At 36.4% G+C, this 21490-nt stretch overlaps 1 protein-coding gene across 1 annotated transcript in view; it reads right to left on the bottom strand.

Moving 5' to 3' along the window:
* The window catches only part of SEMA3E (semaphorin 3E), a 949587-nt gene extending 929786 nt beyond the window's left edge, over positions 1-19801 (bottom strand). The window contains exon 1 of the mRNA XM_044088353.1: positions 19309-19801. Coding sequence (XP_043944288.1) covers positions 19309-19426 — 118 coding nt within the window. The 5' untranslated portion in view covers positions 19427-19801. The remainder of the gene's footprint in view (positions 1-19308) is intronic.
* Between the last annotated feature and the right edge of the window lie 1689 nt (positions 19802-21490).

The following is a 21490-nucleotide window of genomic DNA, read 5'->3' as shown; positions in this document are numbered from 1 at the left end:
ATCCCAGTAACAGCCCTTTAATCCCAGTATCTCTCAAACCTCCAATCATCACTAAAGAACATGTTGTGAAACTACTGTCCAAGAATAAGAACAATTTCTCCATGAGGCCAGATAACATACTGGGATGTTTGTTAAATAGAGCTAAATATGCCCTTGTGGAACTTCTCCATAAACTATTTAACCTGAGTCTGGCTACAGGCTCAGTGCCATAAGTATGGTGTACAACACTAGTGATGCTACTCCACAAAGGTGCTCCTACTACTGCTCCTGGAAACTAGAGGTCCATCAGATTACCAGGTCTAAGTTCTAAGGTCATGGAACTTATTATAACAGACGTGATTAACATACAGTAGACATTAAAAATGTCATCAGGGTAGATCTGCAGCAATCATTTTTTTGTTAGAGCCTGTGTAATGAATCCACTAAACTTCAATAACCTTTTATCACAGGTATTATAGAAGTCTACTTAGAGCTGTTCACAGCATTCTTATCCTGTACCAGTCCACACCAAATGTGGTCCTGATGATGCTTGTCTGTAGCATCTTCGACAAGGAGATACATGTCATATGTGTGTGCAGGACCTAAAATTACACTTTATTTCCCTGCATAGTAAACTTTTCAAGGTGTTGCCTTCACTAGGTGGTCATGCCACTTCCTGTACACCTGACAGCAAATAATAAGTATCCAGATGTGTATGCTACTCTGTGGGAGTATCACCATACCCTCTTTTTAATGCTGTTAGTTAATAGTTATAGTGCCTTACACAGTCTCAGCCCCTTTTAAGTATGTATCTAAATATAGGACTGGAACCTCCTCATTTGTGACAAATAATCGATAGTACTCTTCCGCGTTAGTTTATAGCGTCAAAGTTATACATACACTACATCATCTTTTGCAATCACATGGTTTGTAGTTGTTGCTGAAGTACTTTATCAGGCAAGACTCATTCATTAATTCTGTGACTGTCTATATATAGAGTGGCTTTACCCAAGTTCTTGTATATCAGTGTTGTTGTATAAGGTTGACACCATGCCATGCACATGCACATTGATCTTTCTACATGCCCACTGTGTCCATATGTATAGGTCTTCTTGTTGCAGTCAGCTGCTTGTGCAGTGGATATAAAAAGTTTACACACCCCTGTTAAAATGCCAGGTTTTTGTGATATAAAAAAAAATGAGACCACAATAAATCATTTCAAAAATGTTCCCACTTTTAAGCATCTGTCTGCTAGAAAGATGAAGAGGAATTTCACCTTACAACATGACAATGACCCCAAACATACATTCAAATCAACAAAAGAATGGCTTCACCAGAAGAAAATTTAAGTTTTGGAATGGCCCAGCCAGAGCCCAGACCTAAATCCAATAGAAAATCTGTGGGGTGACTTGAACAGAGCTGTGCACAAGAGATGCCCTCGCAATCTGACAGATTTGGAGTGCTTTTGCAAAGAAGAGTGGGCAAATATTGCCAAGTCAAGATGGGACATGCTGATAGACTCCTGCCCAAGAATACTGAAATGCTGTAATTAAATCAAAAGGTGCTTCAACTAAGTATTAGTTTAAGGATGTGCACACTTATGCAACCAACTTATTGTACGTTTTTTATTTTTTATATTTTCCCCTAACAGATTTATTTGTTTTTCAATTAAATTGTACAGGTTATAGGTCACATTAAAGGTGGGAAAAGTTTTGAAATGATTTACTGTGGTCTCATTTTTTTATATTACAATAACCTGGCATTTTAACAGGGGTGTGTAAACTTTTTATATCCACTGTAGCTGCTGTATGCTACTGCCCTGCAGGAAGGGTATGTGCATTGATTTGGCCATTCTAGTCCACCTTAGATGTGGCATGCATCATGCTGACCATGCACACTGGTGTAACACTGCTCCTGCTATATGGTAGCATTGTGTATTTATTTATTTTACATTTGTTGATCTGGGACAGCTGTCTGGGCACAAAGGCCCCTTTTCAGCGGAAGCCCAGGAAGAAAAGCTCCAGTATATGTGGTACAAACAAAATCTTTTAAGTCATACAATATCAATAATGTGAGGCAGAATACTATTAACATAAATGTTACAATGTTACAATAGAAAAGATAATAACTATCCATGATGTAGTAAGGCTTCTTATACTAATTATTTACTAAACAGGTAGTTAAATATCTATGCAGTAGGATAGATGTCACAAGAGAGTACTGAGTTATTTACAAAGGGTGGAAAGCAAAAGGTTGATTTAATTATGAAATATAAATTAAATGAGTGGTAAAGCAGTTAAGAGAGGTATAGGTAGAAGGTGGGACTGGTGAACACTGAGTGATAGTTGGTAACAGAGCAGAGAAGAGCAGAGTTATAGTAGTAGAGGAGGAAGAAGCAAAGATGGTCTACTTATCCTGGAGATGTACAGCTACAGAGCCAGGATGTTGAGAGGTGTTTTCTTAGGTGTGTTTTGAAAGTTAATATTGTCCTTCCAGTAACCACTGCAGCACTGCTTTCTTATGGAATTGGTTGCTTGGTATGCAGACACTGTCCCCTGCCTACCACATCTCAGTTTGGCTTTTCTCAAATATCAGTGCTACAGATCTGTGCAGCTCATGTTTGTGAATCCCCTCAACAGTGCCTTATGTAGTATATCTCAAAGAATGCCAGCAAAACGATAAACAGAATGGCATATTCCAAACTCATATAATATGCATTCCTGCAAAAAATACTTTATCAGAATGTCTCTGACCATCACTTAAAAAATTAATTGCTTTAGTTCTAAATCTAATTCAAAGTGGAAAACTCACAGAGAAGCAGGGACAACAGATAATATTATATGGGGGTTATAAGCATTGTAAGCAAAGCAGAGAAAAGGACATGGAATGTTATGGCAGCATCTGGCACCTTCATTCATGCATACATATTCTCTCATGTTCCAGAAACATAATGGAAAATTACAAAATTGCTGCCTCATACATAGATTGTAAAGAAAATGGGATACATGAGGCATGCTAGAAAATGGGATACATGAGGCATGCTACAAAATGGGATACATGAGGCGTGCTACAAAATGGGATACATGAGGCATGCTACAAAATGGGATACATGAGGCATGCTACAAAATGGGATACATGAGGCATGCTACAAAATGCTAACTGACTTTCATCTCTTATGGCAACAGGGTGTGTATACTATTTCAGTAGTGTTAAACGGCATTCTAAAAGAAGTTTGGAACTCAACAGAGAGAGAGAGTTCTGAAAAGTGAATAATTAAGCATGATCCTGCAGTAAAACAGAGAAGTATGAAATTCTGTTACCCACTAAAAACATTTTTACAGGGGATCAAACCACCTGCACTCCACACCGCCGCTATTCGTATATACTAACTCTGAGATTGCTCCAAGATGCAGCAGTTTTTGACTTCATACATATTTCCCCAGATTACACATTTCGCAAAGTATCAGGGCTTTCACTATCAGGTCTAAAAAATGCAACAGGAAGCCATATTAAAGGCATAAAGGGTACTCTTTAGGAGGCAAGGTACATTCACTTCAGTATAATTCAGTTAAGATGACAGAGGCCAGACAAGTAATGTGATATTCTTTAGATTAAGCAATTCAACACAATGGTGATTTCGCTCATGATTTCATCACGTGGAGAATAGTATAATACTTGTATAATAATACTTCACAAAATATGCATATAATAGGCTAAATGTAGAAAGAGCAGGATTAATGTCTACAGTTTGCTTCAAAAGGGAAGTCTCTAAAATCTTAACAGAATTATACCAAGGTGAATGTACCTTGCCTCCTAAAGAGTACCTTTTATGCCTTTAATATGAGTCCCACAGGGCTCTATTTTGGGACCTCTCCTTTTTTCTATCTTCATTAATGAGCTAAACACTTCCCTCCCTCAAACCACCTGCATACAATATGCAGATGATTCGACACTAATCTGTGCTGCAACTTCTTCTGCTGAACTGCAGTCCAGTATCCAAATAGTTCTTACCTTAGTGGAAAACAGGTTCCATAAATACTGTCTCCTCCTTAACCCCCCAAAAAACTAAATTATTACTGTTCACACTGACACAAAAGTCCTCACCTATCAATTTCACAGTTACTTCAAATAATGGCGCTACAATAGCACCCAGCACTACCACCAAACTTTTAGGTGTTACAATCTTAACTTTGACTCACACATAAACATAACCATTAAATCAGTCAATAGAAAACTTGGTTTCCTATATAGGCTTAAACCCTTTCTTACACCTTCTGGTAGGACTGCTATTGCCCAAACACACCTGTTATTCACCCTTCTCTATGCCTCCCCCATTTATACAAACTTTTCCAAAAGCAATCTAAACAAATTGGCTACCTCATATAATAACATCGCCAGATTTACCACTGGAGCCCCTTTTTGTACCCACCATTGCAAACATCTAAAACAACTAGGATGGCTGGAATTGCAAAATCAATTTCTTCTACTACAACTTACTATCGCCCACAAGATTTTGTATCATCCCACCAACACTCCAATACTCTATAACCTTATTAGCCCTTATAAAAATCTCACAACCCTACGATCAGCTAATAAGCTACTAGTAGCAACCCTTAAATCCAGCAATAAATCTGTTGACTGCCTGTTCACTAACTGTGTTGGAAATACTTGGAACAAGCTTCCAAGTGAAATAACATCTCTTACTTCTACTCCACTTTTCAAGAAGCAACTTAGATCCTTCCTAAAATCCCTTTGGCTCTGCCCATGTACAAATAATCCTGACTAATACTTTCTCCACCAGTCTTAATATCATTAAATGCCTGTAACACTCTTTCTGATGACTTATTGCTCTACTATTTTTAAGGGAAATGATATAACAAAGGAGGAAAAAAATGTTATTACTGTTCCAGTTCTCTAATACTACAATTGAATAACTGCTAGCCATTTCTTATATCTCTATATTGTCCACAACTCTGTATACATAATGCTTAACAGATACCAGTGTATAAGTTTTCTTATTCTCTCTCTGACAATCTGTCTATATGTAATGTTGGCTAAATGTTTATATGTAAGTCATATTTTTGTTTTTTTGTGTAGCAAAAGCATATCTATAAGGGTTTTATATGTGTAATCATTCAAGATGCATTTTCCTATTGTATATGCCTTGTAATCTTTGACACTTGTATAACATTGCATAATACTGTTGGAGCTTTTCTCACTGGGCCTCTACTGAAAATGGACATATATCCAGTTAGACTAGCCCGGTCAACAAATGTAAAATGAATAAAAATAAATAAATAAAAGCTCTGCAAATTATCTAGTTGACATATTTTGATATTGTCCCTTAGAATGAGTGGGGTGCATATTTAAAGGCCTACACGTAAAAAATGCTGGTAAAAAGGCTAGTGAGGAAGCCTATCTAATACTGTCCAGTATAAGCAATGGGGCAACTCATGATGTCTAAGGAAGAAGTGGTTAATTAATTCTCAGTAAAAACAAATCATGCCTGAGTCAACTCTTGCCATAAGCAGTATTGCAGTTGTTAATGTGTGTGCTTGTTAACATAAGTGTTAAATTAGAGTCAACTACATCCAACTGAACCTTAACAGCATTTAACAAAGCTACCTATCTGCAGTTGTATGAAACCATGAACATGAGTCCACACACCCCTACAAACATCCAGTGCAACATTACTGAATTTCATGTATGTAATAATGAAAATAAATCATTAAAAAAAGCACTTTTTAAGGGGAACAATCCTGCACCTACAATGTAGGGAGCATCCAACCCTTATCTATGTATCCTCAGTGTGAGGCAATCCAACTTAAAAAAAGAGCTATCACTGCAGAAAATAAATAGAAAAAAAAGTAAAGAAAAAAAGACCTTTTACCTTCTGTGACATGCTACAGTGATGGAACCCATAATAAACAATATATGTCAGACGCAGATATACTATTATAACATGATATACATACATAAGAAATATATGGAGGAAAAAAATGACATCAGTTAATGTCAACAAAAAGAAAAAAGAACAGAGAGGTACTGTATATATGTGTGTGTGTGTGTGTGTGTGTGTGTGTGTGTGTGTGTGTGTGTGTGTGTGTGTGTGTGTGTGTGTGTGTGTGTGTGTGTGTGTGTGTATATATATATATATATATATATAGATATATATATATATATGTATGTATAGGACTATATATATATATATATATATATATATATATATATATATATATATATATATATATATATATATATATATATATATATATATATATATATATATATATATATATATATATATATATATATATATATATATATAGGGTTCCAATTCACATTGCTGAAAGTACAGTTCTCCAAACTACATTTTGCCTAGACCATAACTCCTAATTTACAATTCTCTGAAATGGCACTTTGCGATTGTACTGCAGTATATATGAACAAATATACTGTTGTTACTGTAGTGCAATCTTGGAGTTAGTATATATAATTAGCAGGGGGTGTGGGGGGGCAGAGAGGCTTGCCCCCTGCAAAAATTTGAGAAAATTAGTTAATGTGGTTTAAAGCTTTTCCGTTTCAGCAAAGTGCCATTTCGGAGAAGTGTAAATTCAGAGTTGTGGTTTCTGCAATGTGTGGTTTGGAGAACTGTACTTTCAGCAATGTGAAAGTGATCCATTGATTTATATATATATATATATATATATATATATATATATATATATATATATATATATATATATATATATATATATATACACATATGTATAGGTATATATTCATGTATATGCATATATGTATAGGTATATTTATATGTATATATGGGTCTACCAGACTTTATTGAAATCTCATATAGGTTCATAGGTTGATACAAGGCTATCGACCCTAGGGCCTGTACAAGCCTAGTCATAACAATTCCCTGGCTATTTCTTCCCACAATATTTACTTCCCTGGACCCCTGTCTAGCAGGATGACTGACGTGATCCCCAGAATAAATTTCCTATCTCCCATCCAGTCATCAAGGTTCCTTTTGAAGAGGCCCAAGGAGGTGCTCTGCTTGACATGTATGGGCAGTCTATTCCGGAGTATGGGGAGTCTCTGGGTCAGGAAGCTATCCCTCCAGCATGTTTTGTTCATTGTGATAAGAAGGTGTAGGTCCCTGGAGTGTGTGGCTCTGATGGATTTGGATTTCTTAAGTGTAACAAGTCCAACAGCTCTGGGTTTGACATGGCCTTGTCTGTTAAGCAGAGAGCACCTCTGAGTAGACGATATGCGACAGGTTATAGCTGGAGTTGTTTTAGTCTGTCAGCATAGGGCATCTGCTTTAGGCTTGTGATTCTTTTAGTGAAGTGTTTCTGCGGCCTTTCCAGTTTTTGCAGACGTCTCGTGAGGTGCATACCAAATGAGGCATTGTGCTCTATGATGGGTCTAATGAGGGATGAGTACAGTGGGACGATGACCTCCTTTTTTCTGGATGAAAATCCCTTAGTGATGAGGTGTGCTACATAGAAGGATTTCCTGACTGTTGTGGTGATGTAGTTATCGAAGGTGAGACCACTGTCCACCTGTGTTCCTAAGTCTCTTATCACACTTTTGGTGTTACATTTACTGCCATCTATGTGGTAATTCATGGATACATGTTTTTTCCAAAGGGGATAACTATACACTTCTTGGCATTGAGCTTGAGCTCATGGCTCTGGCACCAGGCATCTGTTTCTGTAAGGCCTTTTTGTAGAATATCCACATCATTTGGGGATTCAGTAATGGCTCCAGTTTGCAGTCATCTGCAAACTTTGTTAGCCAGAGTCCCTTTGTATTGGCCTGTACTTCAGAGAAGTAGATGCCAAACAAGAGCTTTGCAGGACTGAACTCTGAGGTACTCCACTTGTCAATTGTCTGGAGCTGAATTTGAAGTCAGCTATTTTTACAGTGTGGGTTCTGTCAGTAAGCCAGCTGGCAACCCATCGAGTGATGTAGGGATTTATGCCTAGCTTAGTAAGTTTATCTATGATTCCAAAAAAAAAACCTTTTTATGACAAATAAAGTTAGCACTTTCGAACACTTCTGATAAGTGAACTTCTTCAGACAAAAAACTGGTTACAAATAGTTAGATATATATAAGAAACTCCCTCTATGACATCATCACGCCCATTAAAATTTAAAGATACCATGCTAGTAAAACATTAAAAGCTAGCATAAACATACATATAAATGTAATAAATAAAAATGATGTGTATCAAAACTGATAAGATAACAATCACAAATACATATAAGTGGGTACACAATTTGATATGAAATAATTATTACCTCTCTAAAGATTTCTTTTTCAATATACATTTAATGAAGCAAAAATCATTTAGTCCTGGGTAAACAATGGCATTAAGTCTCAGTTGCCAATAATGTTCTCTCCTTCTAACAGTAAATGCCATGGCCCTCCTCAGGATCCCTTCTTGACCTGATCAATTACAAAGAACAAAAAATGATGGCCATCGTTTTCCAAAACATGTTTTGCTAAAGCATTATTCAAGTTTTGTTTTAAAATGCTATACTGGTGTTCATAACCCCAATGTCTAAAATGTCTTTTGGTTTTACCGACATAAAAACCATGGCACATCTGGCATTTAGCAACATAGACAATCCCAGAACTATCACAATTAAATTTACCCTTTATTGTATAGTTGCTGTTGGTAAAAGAAAATGAACTAATAACAGCTATAAATTTACAAACATTACATCTCCCACATTTCCACATGCCTGCATTAAAAGGAGGGTAACAATGTTTATTCTCCAGGATAGTTTTTAAATTCCTACCTCTTCTAAAAATAATTCCCATTTTATTGGGAGTTTTTTGCATCCTGAGTTTTCCTCTTTTCTGCAACAGTTTATTCCTGTTGTATATATATTTTTTTTATGACAGGGGCTTCCTTTTTTTGGAGCAGAGCGTCTTGGTTCTATTTGGGATGGCATGATTCATGCACAAATGGATGTGCTCATACAGTGCTTTAGTGAAGGATTCGGCAGTCAAACTTTCAGTTCCCGTGTGCATGGGTGTCATGAAGTTTGTCACTTCTGACTTGAGTATGAAGTTGGCCTTGGAGAAGTTTTTTATGGATGTTTCCTTACTGGGGGGTACGGGTGAGATGTGGATGTCAAAGGTGATTAGCTTATGGTCAGACCTAACCAACGAGGGGGTGACCACTGGTTGGGCAAAGTTGTTGGTACACGAGTAGTTTTCCCAGTTAATGGCAGGGTAGTTGAAATTGCCCCATATTAGGGTGTTTGGTTGCATTTTAATATTTTCCAGTATGTTTAAAAAGGTGTAATGAGAATCTTGGGGCATGGTGGGAGATCTGTAGTAAGCTACAATTTGGATTGCAGTCTTACCTAGTGTTAGTTGCACCTTGAGAATTTTGGATGCATTGTGTTGGGCAACTAGCCTGGAGGAATAAATATCCTTGGTGAATATGGACACTCCTCCACCTTTAGTGTTTTGGTCCTGGTTTGGTGGCCGAAAAGTGTGGTAAGAGTTCTAGCCTGGTATTACAGGGGTGCTCTCTGGAGCCTTATACCAGGTCTCAGTTACTGCACAGATATTGATATTCTCCATTTTTAGGAGTGCCTCAAGAGAGTGCATTTTGAGGTTTAGACTTCTAGCATTGAGTAGCATTACCTTCAGATTTTGCATACTTGTACCTGTTACGGTGGTGGTTTTGTCCTTTGAGCCTTGCCTAAAGAAGGCACTATAGGGATGGAAAAAGCCTTAGCCAGTAACCTGAGTCCCAGGGCCGACAGGTGCAGACCATCTCTGGCAAAGTGTGTGGTTTGTCGATCATGTCATCCCAGGCAGACAGATACTGGATCTCCTTTGAATGATACCAGAAGCTTAGCCAATTGTTGAAGTCAATCATTTTGTCCTTATACTGTGGTATCATTCTGGGCAAAGGCAGGATGCTACTCAAGGCTAGGGTCATACCTGCCTGGGTCACATGATCTGAGAGCTCTTCCATGTCTCTTTTCATGTAGTCCAGGGAGGTACGTCTCAAGTCATTCACTCCAACATGGACAATGACAGAGTTGTATTTGTATTTGTATTTGTACTTGTTGTGGAGTGACTTGAGTGCATGCATTATGTAGCAGGTCCTGGCACCCGACAGGCAGCTGACTGTAATTTTGTCCTTGTTCAGCCTGATGAGTGGGAAATCAGTGTGCCTGACTATAGAGTCACCTATGACTAAAGTGTTGGGTACGTTGTCTTGCCTTAGGGGCTGTTGTTGGGTGGCACACTGGTGTTGTCAGCTATGTGATACTTTGGTTGTGATTGATGTTTGTTTGTGTTTCAGCTTCGGGGGTCCTTGTTGCTTGGGCAGGTTAATGTTAAGGGCCTCCACACATGTGTGTTTAGTGTTGTTATGTGTGGGTGTTGGTGGTGAGAGTTTTGAAGGGCTATGTGTTGCTTGAGGTGCAGTGCGGGTTTTAATCTTCTCCTCTTGATTGTCTAGCACAATCTTAGCTGGAGAGAGCTTTGCTTCCAGTTTGGCTATGTAAGTGCTTCTCTCGCAGTTTGTAGTATTGGGTGGTAGGAGGAGAGGGTTGTCTGTATACGAGTCAATTGCTGCATTGCCCCAGTATGCCCAGATTCACCAGGTGGACAGGAAAAATCACCAGAAGCTGACCCTTGGACATGTCTAGTTAGGTGTTTTTTTTCCTTACCTTGGCAAGGTACTTTGCAATTATAGGCTGTTTGGTGCCTACAATTAATTTCTCCTTATTAACAAGGAGAGTTGAGTGCTTGTATCAGTTTAAGGCTTTCTAGTGCTTTCCAGCAGGTTTTAGAGCAAGTGCTAGTCACAGGGACTCCAACCAGAAAGAGTCAGGAATCAATGCACTCTGCTCCTACTCTCACCAGGATCAGAATATAAGCACAGATTCCAATCTGTCACCTATAAAGCAGTTATTAAGCTTTCTGGTGATCAGCAGTCTCCAGGAAATAAAGTAACTGCACTCCTCTTCTCTCCAGGAGAAAACAGAAGCACTGATCCCAAGATAACTACTGAGAGGTAGAATGTGGGCTCTCAAATAACTGGTGGTCTTGCAATAGATGCTTAAAGGTAAGATGAAAAAAAAGGTTTACCCTAAACACTGCAGTGTGCACTAGAGGAATTAGATGTGAAAGTAGGTAACTTAAGTTTTACCTGTCTAAAAAGTTAAGTTTTAGTGGAGAGTCACTATTTTTAAAACAACAATATAGATTGAAAGGGGGTGGTCACTTTTGGTATTCTGGTACTATGGAATACAGTAAGATGGCCAATAATTTTAAATAATTGAAGGGGAGTGATTTCCAAAAATGTTGTGCTTACTCACACAAGCCAGTAAAAGCAGAGAAAAAATGAGATGTATGGTTAAATTAACATAAGGGGCAGACAACTAGAAAGACAGTGGTGTTTAAGAACACAACAGTATCTGGGTGGGAGGGTGGGAAAATTATTTCTGCCTGACTCAGAAAAGACAGAGCTGTGGTCTCTTTTCACGTTTTAACATGCAATTAAAAGCAGAATACAAGTAAAACACAAGGTAAAGAAAACAAGTCACAGTATTCAAAATAGAATAAGGCAATAAAGTAATACAAAATACAACAAATAATCAGCAAACTAACCTTTCCCTCACAGCAAAGTGTAGCAGAGTCTGGGTTATCCTATTATCGAATCTCAGTTTGTCAGCACTCAAAATATTGAACTCCCACTTCAATGAAGCAGCAAAACAACGCAGATCTTTCCAGGGTAAGTAACCTGTTGTGTGAGATGATGAACTTTGCCCTTTTCCCAACTGTAGTGTGATCTTGAAGTTGGTATATTTAGTTGGGGGTGTGGGGGGCACAGTCCCCCACCTGGGTAGGTTAAAGGTGGTACAATTTGGGTTTTGTTTCCTTTTGGGTTAGTGATTACTTACCCTGAGAAGATCTTCATTGATCCGCTGATTTGATGAAGTGGCAATTCAATATTTTGAGTGGTGACAAACTGAGATTCGATAATATCGAATTTCAACAAAGTCAAGTAGATCTGTGTGTGTATGTGTGTGTGTGTGTGTGTGTGTGTGTGTGTGTGTGTGTGTGTGTGTGTGTGTATATATATATATATATTTGTAGATGTATAGCTGTATGTATATGTATAGTATATGTATATGCATATGTATATGTATATGTATGCATATGTAGAGGTATATGTATAGTTATATGTATGTGTATATGTATATGTATATGTATGCATATGTATATGTATAGTTATATGTATGTGTATATGCATATGTATAGGTATCCTTATATGTATGTGGAGGTCATGCATTAGAAAGAGCAGAGTTTTACAAGTGATAAAGAAGTGGAGCATTGTGATACACAAGCCGTTGCAGCAGGACCAGCATGAACTGAAAACATGCTCAAGCCATCAGGACAGTACTCTACTGTTTTCAAGTTATGTCATTTATATTTTGCATATCTAATGGATCTGTTAATAACTGAAATCCAAAGTAAAAAAAAAAAAGTAAATTATTTTTTATTGTACCCATTAATATACTGAAACATATTTCATCGATTCAGTTGATTGATTTATGCTACTGAATGTGCTCTGTTTTAAGAAATGATGTAAACTGAGCGACTTTTCCAATTTTGACCTATCTATTTATCTGTTTCTTTGTTAATTGGTTTGGTGGACTGGTACAAGACTCTTTTCAGTCATTACCCAAACCTTGTTGAAAACTGACAATACCAATGAATGCAGAATGTGCCCACAGTTAACAACAGATGCAGAAGGACTTATTTCTTTTGTAGGAGGTCACCAAACAAAAGTGAACAAAATAAGCCATGCTAAATAATAACACAAATAAAAATATAGCATTAATAAATAAATAACATAACTGAAAATACATTTAACATCAAATACACAATGAATACATTGAAGGATATTGTGTAAAGTAAGTAGAAATTAGGGTCAGTACTGTACAACTAGTGTAGTGACAACTGAGAATGATGTATTAATCCTGTGAACTAAATACAACATTCAAAGATGTCAATAAAATATAACATTCAATGAGCACAATAAAATATGGCATTCAAAGAGGAGAGTTAAATGCATATGTGCAAGAAAATGCAGCGTACATAGTATATGAACTGTCAAAGTATGACAAGACGAGGAGGGAAATTCAAGCTAAAGAAGGTATTTCCCTAAGACATGAAGCATACATTATGTGCAATGTTAAAAATTTTAGGAAAGCTAACAGAAGACATGAATCTTAAGGACAGTCAAATAGGGCATCAAAAATTGCAAACTAAGTAACATTTGAAGCAAATTAACCCGTATCTCTAAAATATGCACATTTATACTGTAGGCAGCTGTTCCTGTAGCTTTATCTTAAAAATTGAAAGTTTATCTAGATAAGAAATTTCTTTTGCTAGACTGTTCCATGAAATAGGGGGCCAGTTTATAGAATGATTTTTCAAAAATAGTTCCTAAGAAGGGAGGTTTACACAGCTTAAGTGATGAATTGTTTCTAAGTGCACAAGTAGATTCAAACATTTTTAATTTATCAGAGAAGGGTGGGCAGAAGCATTTCTTAAGTAGCTCAAATGTAAATGTGTTCAGAAGTTTCCTAATGTTTCAGCAACTATATATAACATGTTTATTTTAAAGTGCATAAATATTTTGTCATTCCTGTGCAACCACAGTAAAGCCCACAGATGTTTCAAAGGCTAGCATTTCATAACTAATGAACTAATGGGAGTATGACTCATATAGGTTACCCTCTTCCTAAGACAATGAATAAAAATGTTTTTAAATGAGTTGTATCTGTCTTGATTGCAGACTAACGTTAAACAATAGTCATTCAACATTAGTACATTATTCACTAGTGTTGCACTTACGTTTATACTTTAGATTTCAAGTCAGTGCTTCACAAAGCGGATATGTAAGAAATGTATTTTGTGACAGGCAGAAGTGGCCAGAATTTACTGCTTATTGGAAAATCTCAAAGGTGGCCAAACTGCTTCATGTCCATGAAAGAAAGCTTTGGGTTCCGGTGTTGAACTAGGGGAAAAATGCAAAATAGGAGTGCCATCTGTTATGCCATGTAGTCAAGGGCTGAGTGAGTGACATTTGGGAAATAAACTTTACAGAATGTATATATGCACTAACATTAATGTTCATGGTTGCCTAACACCACATTCAAGATGCCGCGTATACCTTTTCAAAACTGCAACCAGATAATGACAGCTTAGATGAAATGGAATTTTGTGATGCTACTAAGTTCATTAAGATCCATTGTTATTATGTGGTCTCAGTGATTGAAGGACTGTAAAATCATTTTATACATATGGCATATATGCTGGTATGTCCACATAATGAAAGCAATTTTAGCTTTTTTAATACATTTCCAAGAAGGCAGAGCAGTTTAAAGTTTATGTCTGCTTAAAGACTATGTACTGTCAAAATAACTTGCTCTTTAAAACCGCAGTGAATGTTTTGGCTTTCAAATTTCTTTTCCTTTCTACAAGACAGTTGTTCCCTTGATCCTGTCTTGTATAAAATACATAGAACAACACTATATAGTTCAACTTTATGTACTTTATTATTATTATTATTATTTATTTATTTACATTTGTTTACCGGGAAATTCCAACTGAACAATTGAATATACATACAATAGTAAATAATATATACTGCAGCAAACATTAGCTATACATACAATATGAAACATAGTAATCAACAGATATACCAATATCTAGCTAGAGACTAGGAATAAAGGTAGGATGTATAGATAGTACTATGCTCAAACGGATACTGTTCTAAACTCATAAACCTAAATTGTATATGCAAATATTGTACTAAGCTCAACACCATTTATATTACCAAGACGTTTGAGCAGACACCTTCCAATTTGTTATAATCTAAAAAAAACATAAACCTTTTCAGACTTACAGCTACAGATAACAGTGGCCTTTGTTTCTATAGCAGAATTCAGCCTTGCGTATATAGGAAGTTAACACTGGCACATATTTATCTCTTTATTGTGTGTTAATGCAATGTAAAAGAAAAAGTTTTTTCAGTTTTCAGAAATCATCAGAAGTTACATAAACAAGCAGCTACACTCCTGAATTTACTTTCTGCACAGATACTGATGAACAAACAAGAGCAAAAAAAACATGGAAAGAAACTTATTAAAATGCAAACATAATTGGTTCCAGTATGATCCATCAGCACTTAACTCCTTCAAGCATATCACATCTGCCCTCAACAGATGAAGCTACTCTTTCAAGGGTGCAATTGATAACAACAGTGTTCAAATGAGAATGAAATGTCATACAAATATACCATCTACAACTTTTAACAAAGCTTTCTACAGAGGGGCAAGACCCCCCCCATTATCCCTTATTTTAGGGAAAACACCCCTGCCTATTTGAATGCTCTCTCTCTCTCTCTCTCTCTCTTTCTGAGGTCAGTGGAATTTGAAGAAAGAGAAACCAATATAAAATTAATAACTTATGACTCATGTAGGAGTTACTCTTTTATTGACTTGTTTCAGTCCTGGGATAATAAGCACACAATGTAATGTGATCCTTTAAAGATTACTACAACATATAAAACAACAAACTCTGAAATATGATTCTTTAAATATACTACAACATTTAAGAAACAATCAAAGTCAAATGAAGAAAACAAACAGTGAACATCCATAATCAAAATAAAACAACCCAAGCACATTCACCTCAACGAATTACCTAATGAAACAGGGAATGCTCAGAAGACCGCACAAAAAAAGATTCATCTTTTTAGACAAAAATCACAAAATAATAAAAAAATGTACACACATGCGCACACATGCACACACACAGGTGTAAAAATCACTATTTTATGCAGGGACTGACTCCAAAATCACACAACAGCAGGGAAAGGACAGCTTCCCATATCTACCTCAATCTCGCATACTCAACAGCAGGCAGATGGAAAAATAAGAACAAAAAGGACTATTCACACTTTTGAGCATTTTCTCTTACAAATTCAACTGCACGTACACACACACACACACACACACACACACACACACACACACACACACACACACACACACACACACACACACCACACACACACACATATATATATATATATATATATATATATATATATATATGTATAAAATAAACTTTCTTAGAATGTACCTCTATAAACAATATAGTTTCTTTAACATTATGATAAATGTTTTTCTTTTTCTTTCTTTAATATTGTCATTGGTGATCACAAGCTACTAAATACAAAAATAGTTGAACAACACATTTTATGAGGAGTAACAATGTTACTTCACCCATGCACACACCACTATCACTGTTTCTAAGGGGAGAAACAAATGCTCATTAAACATAAGAGTTTCCTTCTTTGCTCTTTGGCAGCTTTTGAGCAAGGTAACCTAGCTTTCTAAGCAATGTTCTAAAATTATATGATTCAAGCACTTTGTTTCAAATTCCTGAACTAAATCCTATTAACTTTCATTTGTAAATTAAGTATTTCATGTAACCTGATTATTAATTATCATATATAGTGTAATCATTAGGTGAGATCCTTAGCACGGAACAAGAGTACCTAATAAAATAAGAAAAATGTTTTGGTAACATAAATATCTTCTTCCTATACCTCTGTTTCTCAGCATTCTTCTCTGCAGAACGTATCCATTAGGCGAATGTGATATTCTGCAATCAAATTTGCACCATGTTTTCTTTTAAATTAAAAAAAAAGGATTTCAGAAGCTTCACCCTTGGAAACTGAGTACTGTTTCACATGTTCAGTCAAAAGTGTCCATACGTAGCTAGTAGTCTATTTTCTTACTCCTTAAAAAATTAAGAGGTTAAAATGATGTCATGTTTTTAAGACAAAATGAAGTGTCATCCTTAACTTTTTTTCTTTCTCGGCTTTAGAAATAACTTAGAAGATGGCAACAGAGGGAGGTAGATTAGAGAATTTAGATATTTATCATGTTAACACCACCAAGAGTAACATTTTACAACGTCAGTTTACTAGTTAGTTCTGGACTAATAGAAAGCATTAAACATAGTATGATATGTTTTAAAAGTAGCTTAACGAAATACTTATTGTGGCACAGATCCCATGTAAACTGATGTTCTATCTTGAAATTCATACTCCATGTGAGTTAGCAGAGAATAGCAGCTACAATAACATAGACAGATAAAGTCCCCACTATGGCCAAGGTGATGTAAGCTTGATTTGCAGGTGAGGCACCTGACGGAGCTGACAGGGGAGGATGGAAATGAAGGTCAGTTGGTAATTAACCCATCCTGAATGGAAGTGTATAGCTCTGTCTACTTAGGTGACACCAAGTGGAAGCTCTAGGTATTGCACCAGTGGAGCATGAGCCTATCATTTCACACTACCACTGTGTAAATGCACTTGGCCAAGTGGGCATGCCTGCACACTCTTCCTGCAGCAGGCAGCATGTAGTGGAGCTTGGAAAACTTGCGCAAGGTAGGGGGTTAACAACTCGAGGAGGAGAAGGCCAGTCCATAGGATAAACAAAGAAGACCACACTTTACCAACACTGTTGGAGAATAAATGGACTGATTGGGCTACCCAGCCAGGAGCAAAAGGACCATAGGTTCCTCGCTTTGCTTGGGTATGCCAAGCTGTCACACCAGAAAAAGAATGGATTGGGGGTGTCAAGAAGAGGAGCCATCAGGCCAGTCCTGTGGGTGGGGGCAGAGAAAGCACTGTATGCATTATAGCAGTGAATACAAAAGGAACTATGCAGAAGATAGGAGGTTTTTATTTCATAAAGTGTTTAACTTGTGAGAAGAAGTTATTGGGCTTCATAATCATAATGTAAATATACGAGAAGTGGAATGTGGAGAAAAATGACCTGTATTTAAAATGGTGTTTCATCTCTAGGTATAGACACACACACACACACACACACACACACACACACACACACACACACACACACACACACACACACACACACACACACACACACACACACACACACACACACACACACACACACACACACACACACCCTCTGTCTAATTTCTTGCTAGGACTGAGGTAATAAAATCTCAGAAAATGATTAATTTCATTTAGTGTGTCAGGATAATTCAGGAGTGGTGAGTTACTGGAGACTGGCTCTCACAACTATTTAGACATTTACTTGTATAATTTCTTGTCTCTGATATCATATATTTGGCTACATGATGAATGATTCATTTTTGATAAACCTAGAAGCTTACTAATCATTTTCAGACATATTTATGTCAATAATAAAAAGTAAACAGCCTTACTGCTAAAACAGTACACTGTCAGATATGATGCTACTTTTCAAATAATGCCCTTTGACTAACAACACTAAATGTAAAGACAGCAAAAATACCCAAGTGGATTTATTCATTTTTTCAGAATCTTTCAATTTCAGCAGCATAAATCCTCATTGGAAAGAGTAATAATACAACTTACAACGGCATATATGTATGTGTGTCTGTTTGTGTGTGTGTGTGTGTGTGTGTGTGTGTGTGTGTGTGTGTGTGTGTGTGTGTGTGTGTGTGTGTGTGTGTGTGTGTGTGTGTGGGGGGGGGGTGATAACTGCAGCAGGGAAACATATATAACTTTAGATGAACAGTTCTCAGCTATGTTAATGTTTTATCTGCTGCAAAAGGCCCTCTTGATATTCTGAAATAAATTACCTAAATAACCTTATCCATATGTTTGTGTGTACATGTGTGCGTGTGTGCGTGTGTGCGTGTGTGCGTGTGTGTGTGTGTGTGTGTGTGTGTGTGTGTGTGTGTTAGTATACATGCATTTGTATGTGGGATATTCTTGCACTGTCTAAAGCCACTTTATCTTTACTTTTGCAATGTCTCACTCCCTATACAGTTCAAGATCCTTGTTTTGTGGACATTTTTGACTATACGAAGACATAGTCATATCTCTTCCCACTAAAACATATTTTTCTTTCAGACAAACTGTTTTCTTTGTTATTGACACACTCATTCACTTTTCTAAAATCTGTTATTATCTCTGATTGCTTTTCAATCTATCCAGGTTACTATATATGGAAAATAAAGAGCGTGCCTGCTACAAGCATATATTTTAAAAAGAAAAGCAAGACCAGCAGCAGTGACTGCAACAAATGCTTCATACTAATTGATTTTGTAGCTTGTAGTATTATTCTATTTGGAGAAAAGTAGCAGTCTTTATATAATAAAAAGCAATGAATTTTGTAATAGGTAATGTGTTAGTAAGTTGCTGTCAGACATCAGGAACCAGATATCTGTCTTACCTTTGTATGATAGTCGCAGCCTTGGTAGACTTGTATCTGCTGCCCAGTTTTCATTCCAGAATTCCAAAAGAATGCCTGTAAACAGTATCCACATAGCACATTTCAGAGTAGCTGTCATTATGCAAAGAATAAGTTCAGTTTAGTGTTTCTCTTTTATTTTGCAAATGTAAAATCTATTAGAGTTGCCTTGCAAAAATGAACTGTTTCAGTATTACCCCATAAACATTCTCAAGTATATTATACTTTTCCCTGGAGTATGCTTCAGTAAACCATTTTATCCATTTGGAGCTGTTATCTCTGTATAAGTAGAACAAACTGCCTGAGTCTTTCTCTGTTTGCTTTACTTCTGTATTGAAACGTTACTTCTGTTTGATGGGTAACATACTGCTGAGCAACACTTTTGTTGACATCCCAAATTTCCTCCTTTGCCGCTCATCTAACTCTGATTTGAACTGCCCTATGCAATCTATGTACTCTGCGATTACCCTTAAGACACTCTCTTTAATTTAAGTGTCTTCAGTGAGGTAATCTGTCTACAGACTCCTCCTTCCTTCTTGGAGGGATTCCTAAAGCTCTCTGGGACCCAGCCTTTTGCTCTGACTTGCCAAGAAACTACTTTGAATTCACCTTTCACCTTTAGTAATTAGAAACAAAAAGTACATGTTTTCTGCCTTACGTCTGTGCTTCCTCCCATCAGGCATGCATGAATGACAGCATGCTGTGTTTTATAAATTTGCAGATCAGAGAGGTAGAAGGGATTTTATTTACTGTACTGTTGTTTAGAAATGTTGTTTCTCAACATGCTCATGGCACTATATATATGTATGTATATATATATATATATATATATATATATATATATATATATATATGTGTGTGTGTGTGTGCGTGTGTGTGTGTTTACTTCATTGAGTCAGTGATTGTTCACAGTTCATTCCAAACCTGCCCTGTAGTTTAAGTCAAGTGAAATTGAAGTCTGTTGCTAGAAAAATAACTATTTCAGCAAAGGGCCTGCATTTTAATGCACATTTTATTTTCTTATCAGCTACTACAGTACCTTAAAAAGTGATATATATATATATATATATATATATATATATATATATATATATATATATATATATATATATATATATATATATATATATATATATATATTTCTACTTTAGAAAGTGTCCCTCACTATGTAACAGTGCTATGATAACTTACAGAACTGAAATGCTTCTGCATTTTTGGAATAGTTTTATAATAAGTTAAAATTAAATGGGCATAGATCTGTCTTATGAAACAATTCGCATAAGATCACAAAATGTAAATTGGTCAAATATTGTGTAAGGGAATGTAAGTAATCAAGTTACTGTCAGCAATCACAGACTGTTTGCAGCATTCTAAAACATGAAATGTGACGTTACAGATTATGAAAATGATGTTTTAATGTAGTATGAAAATTTAAGGTTACAGTTTTTAACTTATTTTGATCTAATGCTAAAGAATAACATTTTATCACTGTGCGAGTAGTATAAGTTTAAGTTTGCAAAATGAAGAGTATCCCAAATACATGTCCGATTTGCATTTAGTAATCTGGGACGTGGATCGAGGAAAAAGCTAAGAAGAACAGGAAAGAAATGCCTACATGGTATATACAGAGAGTATTGTAAGTAGGAAAAATAGAAAAGTGACAGCAACGAGAGACAGTGACCGAGAAAGATGGATTAGAACTAAAGATCAGGAAAATAGGAAAGGCTATAGGAAGAAAAATGAAATGTGGCTGGTCCTGACTCACATTTTTGAGAAGTTTGATATAGTAACAAAACTCACCTCCTTTACTGTTATTAAAAATAATAAGTCAGGAAAACAGATGCAAGCAGGGAAAGTCAAGATGCAGAGCGGTCAGCAGCAAGAATAAAACAAATGGTAGCGGCATCAATCCAGCACATGGCATGTCATTCAGGCAGAACAAGAAAGACGATATATGCACTATCTGATAAGTAAGGCATATATGGTGTTTTGAGTAATAAGGACTAGACAGGCAAGCAAATATTACAGAAATATTTGTATTGTATATAAAACTGATGCTCAGAGATGATGTTGGGCCCTTAAGCCTGTTCAGTAAGGGACTTTTATGATAACAGGAATTCAACATTCCTTTTTCTGAGACATCAGAAAATACTACCACTATACC

Source organism: Protopterus annectens, chromosome 11.part0 (assembly GCF_019279795.1).
Source record: "Protopterus annectens isolate FY-2018-M chromosome 11.part0, PAN1.0, whole genome shotgun sequence".
In the NCBI taxonomy this organism is placed as follows: domain Eukaryota; kingdom Metazoa; phylum Chordata; order Ceratodontiformes; family Protopteridae; genus Protopterus; species Protopterus annectens.
This window is presented reverse-complemented; position numbering and strand designations above follow the sequence as displayed.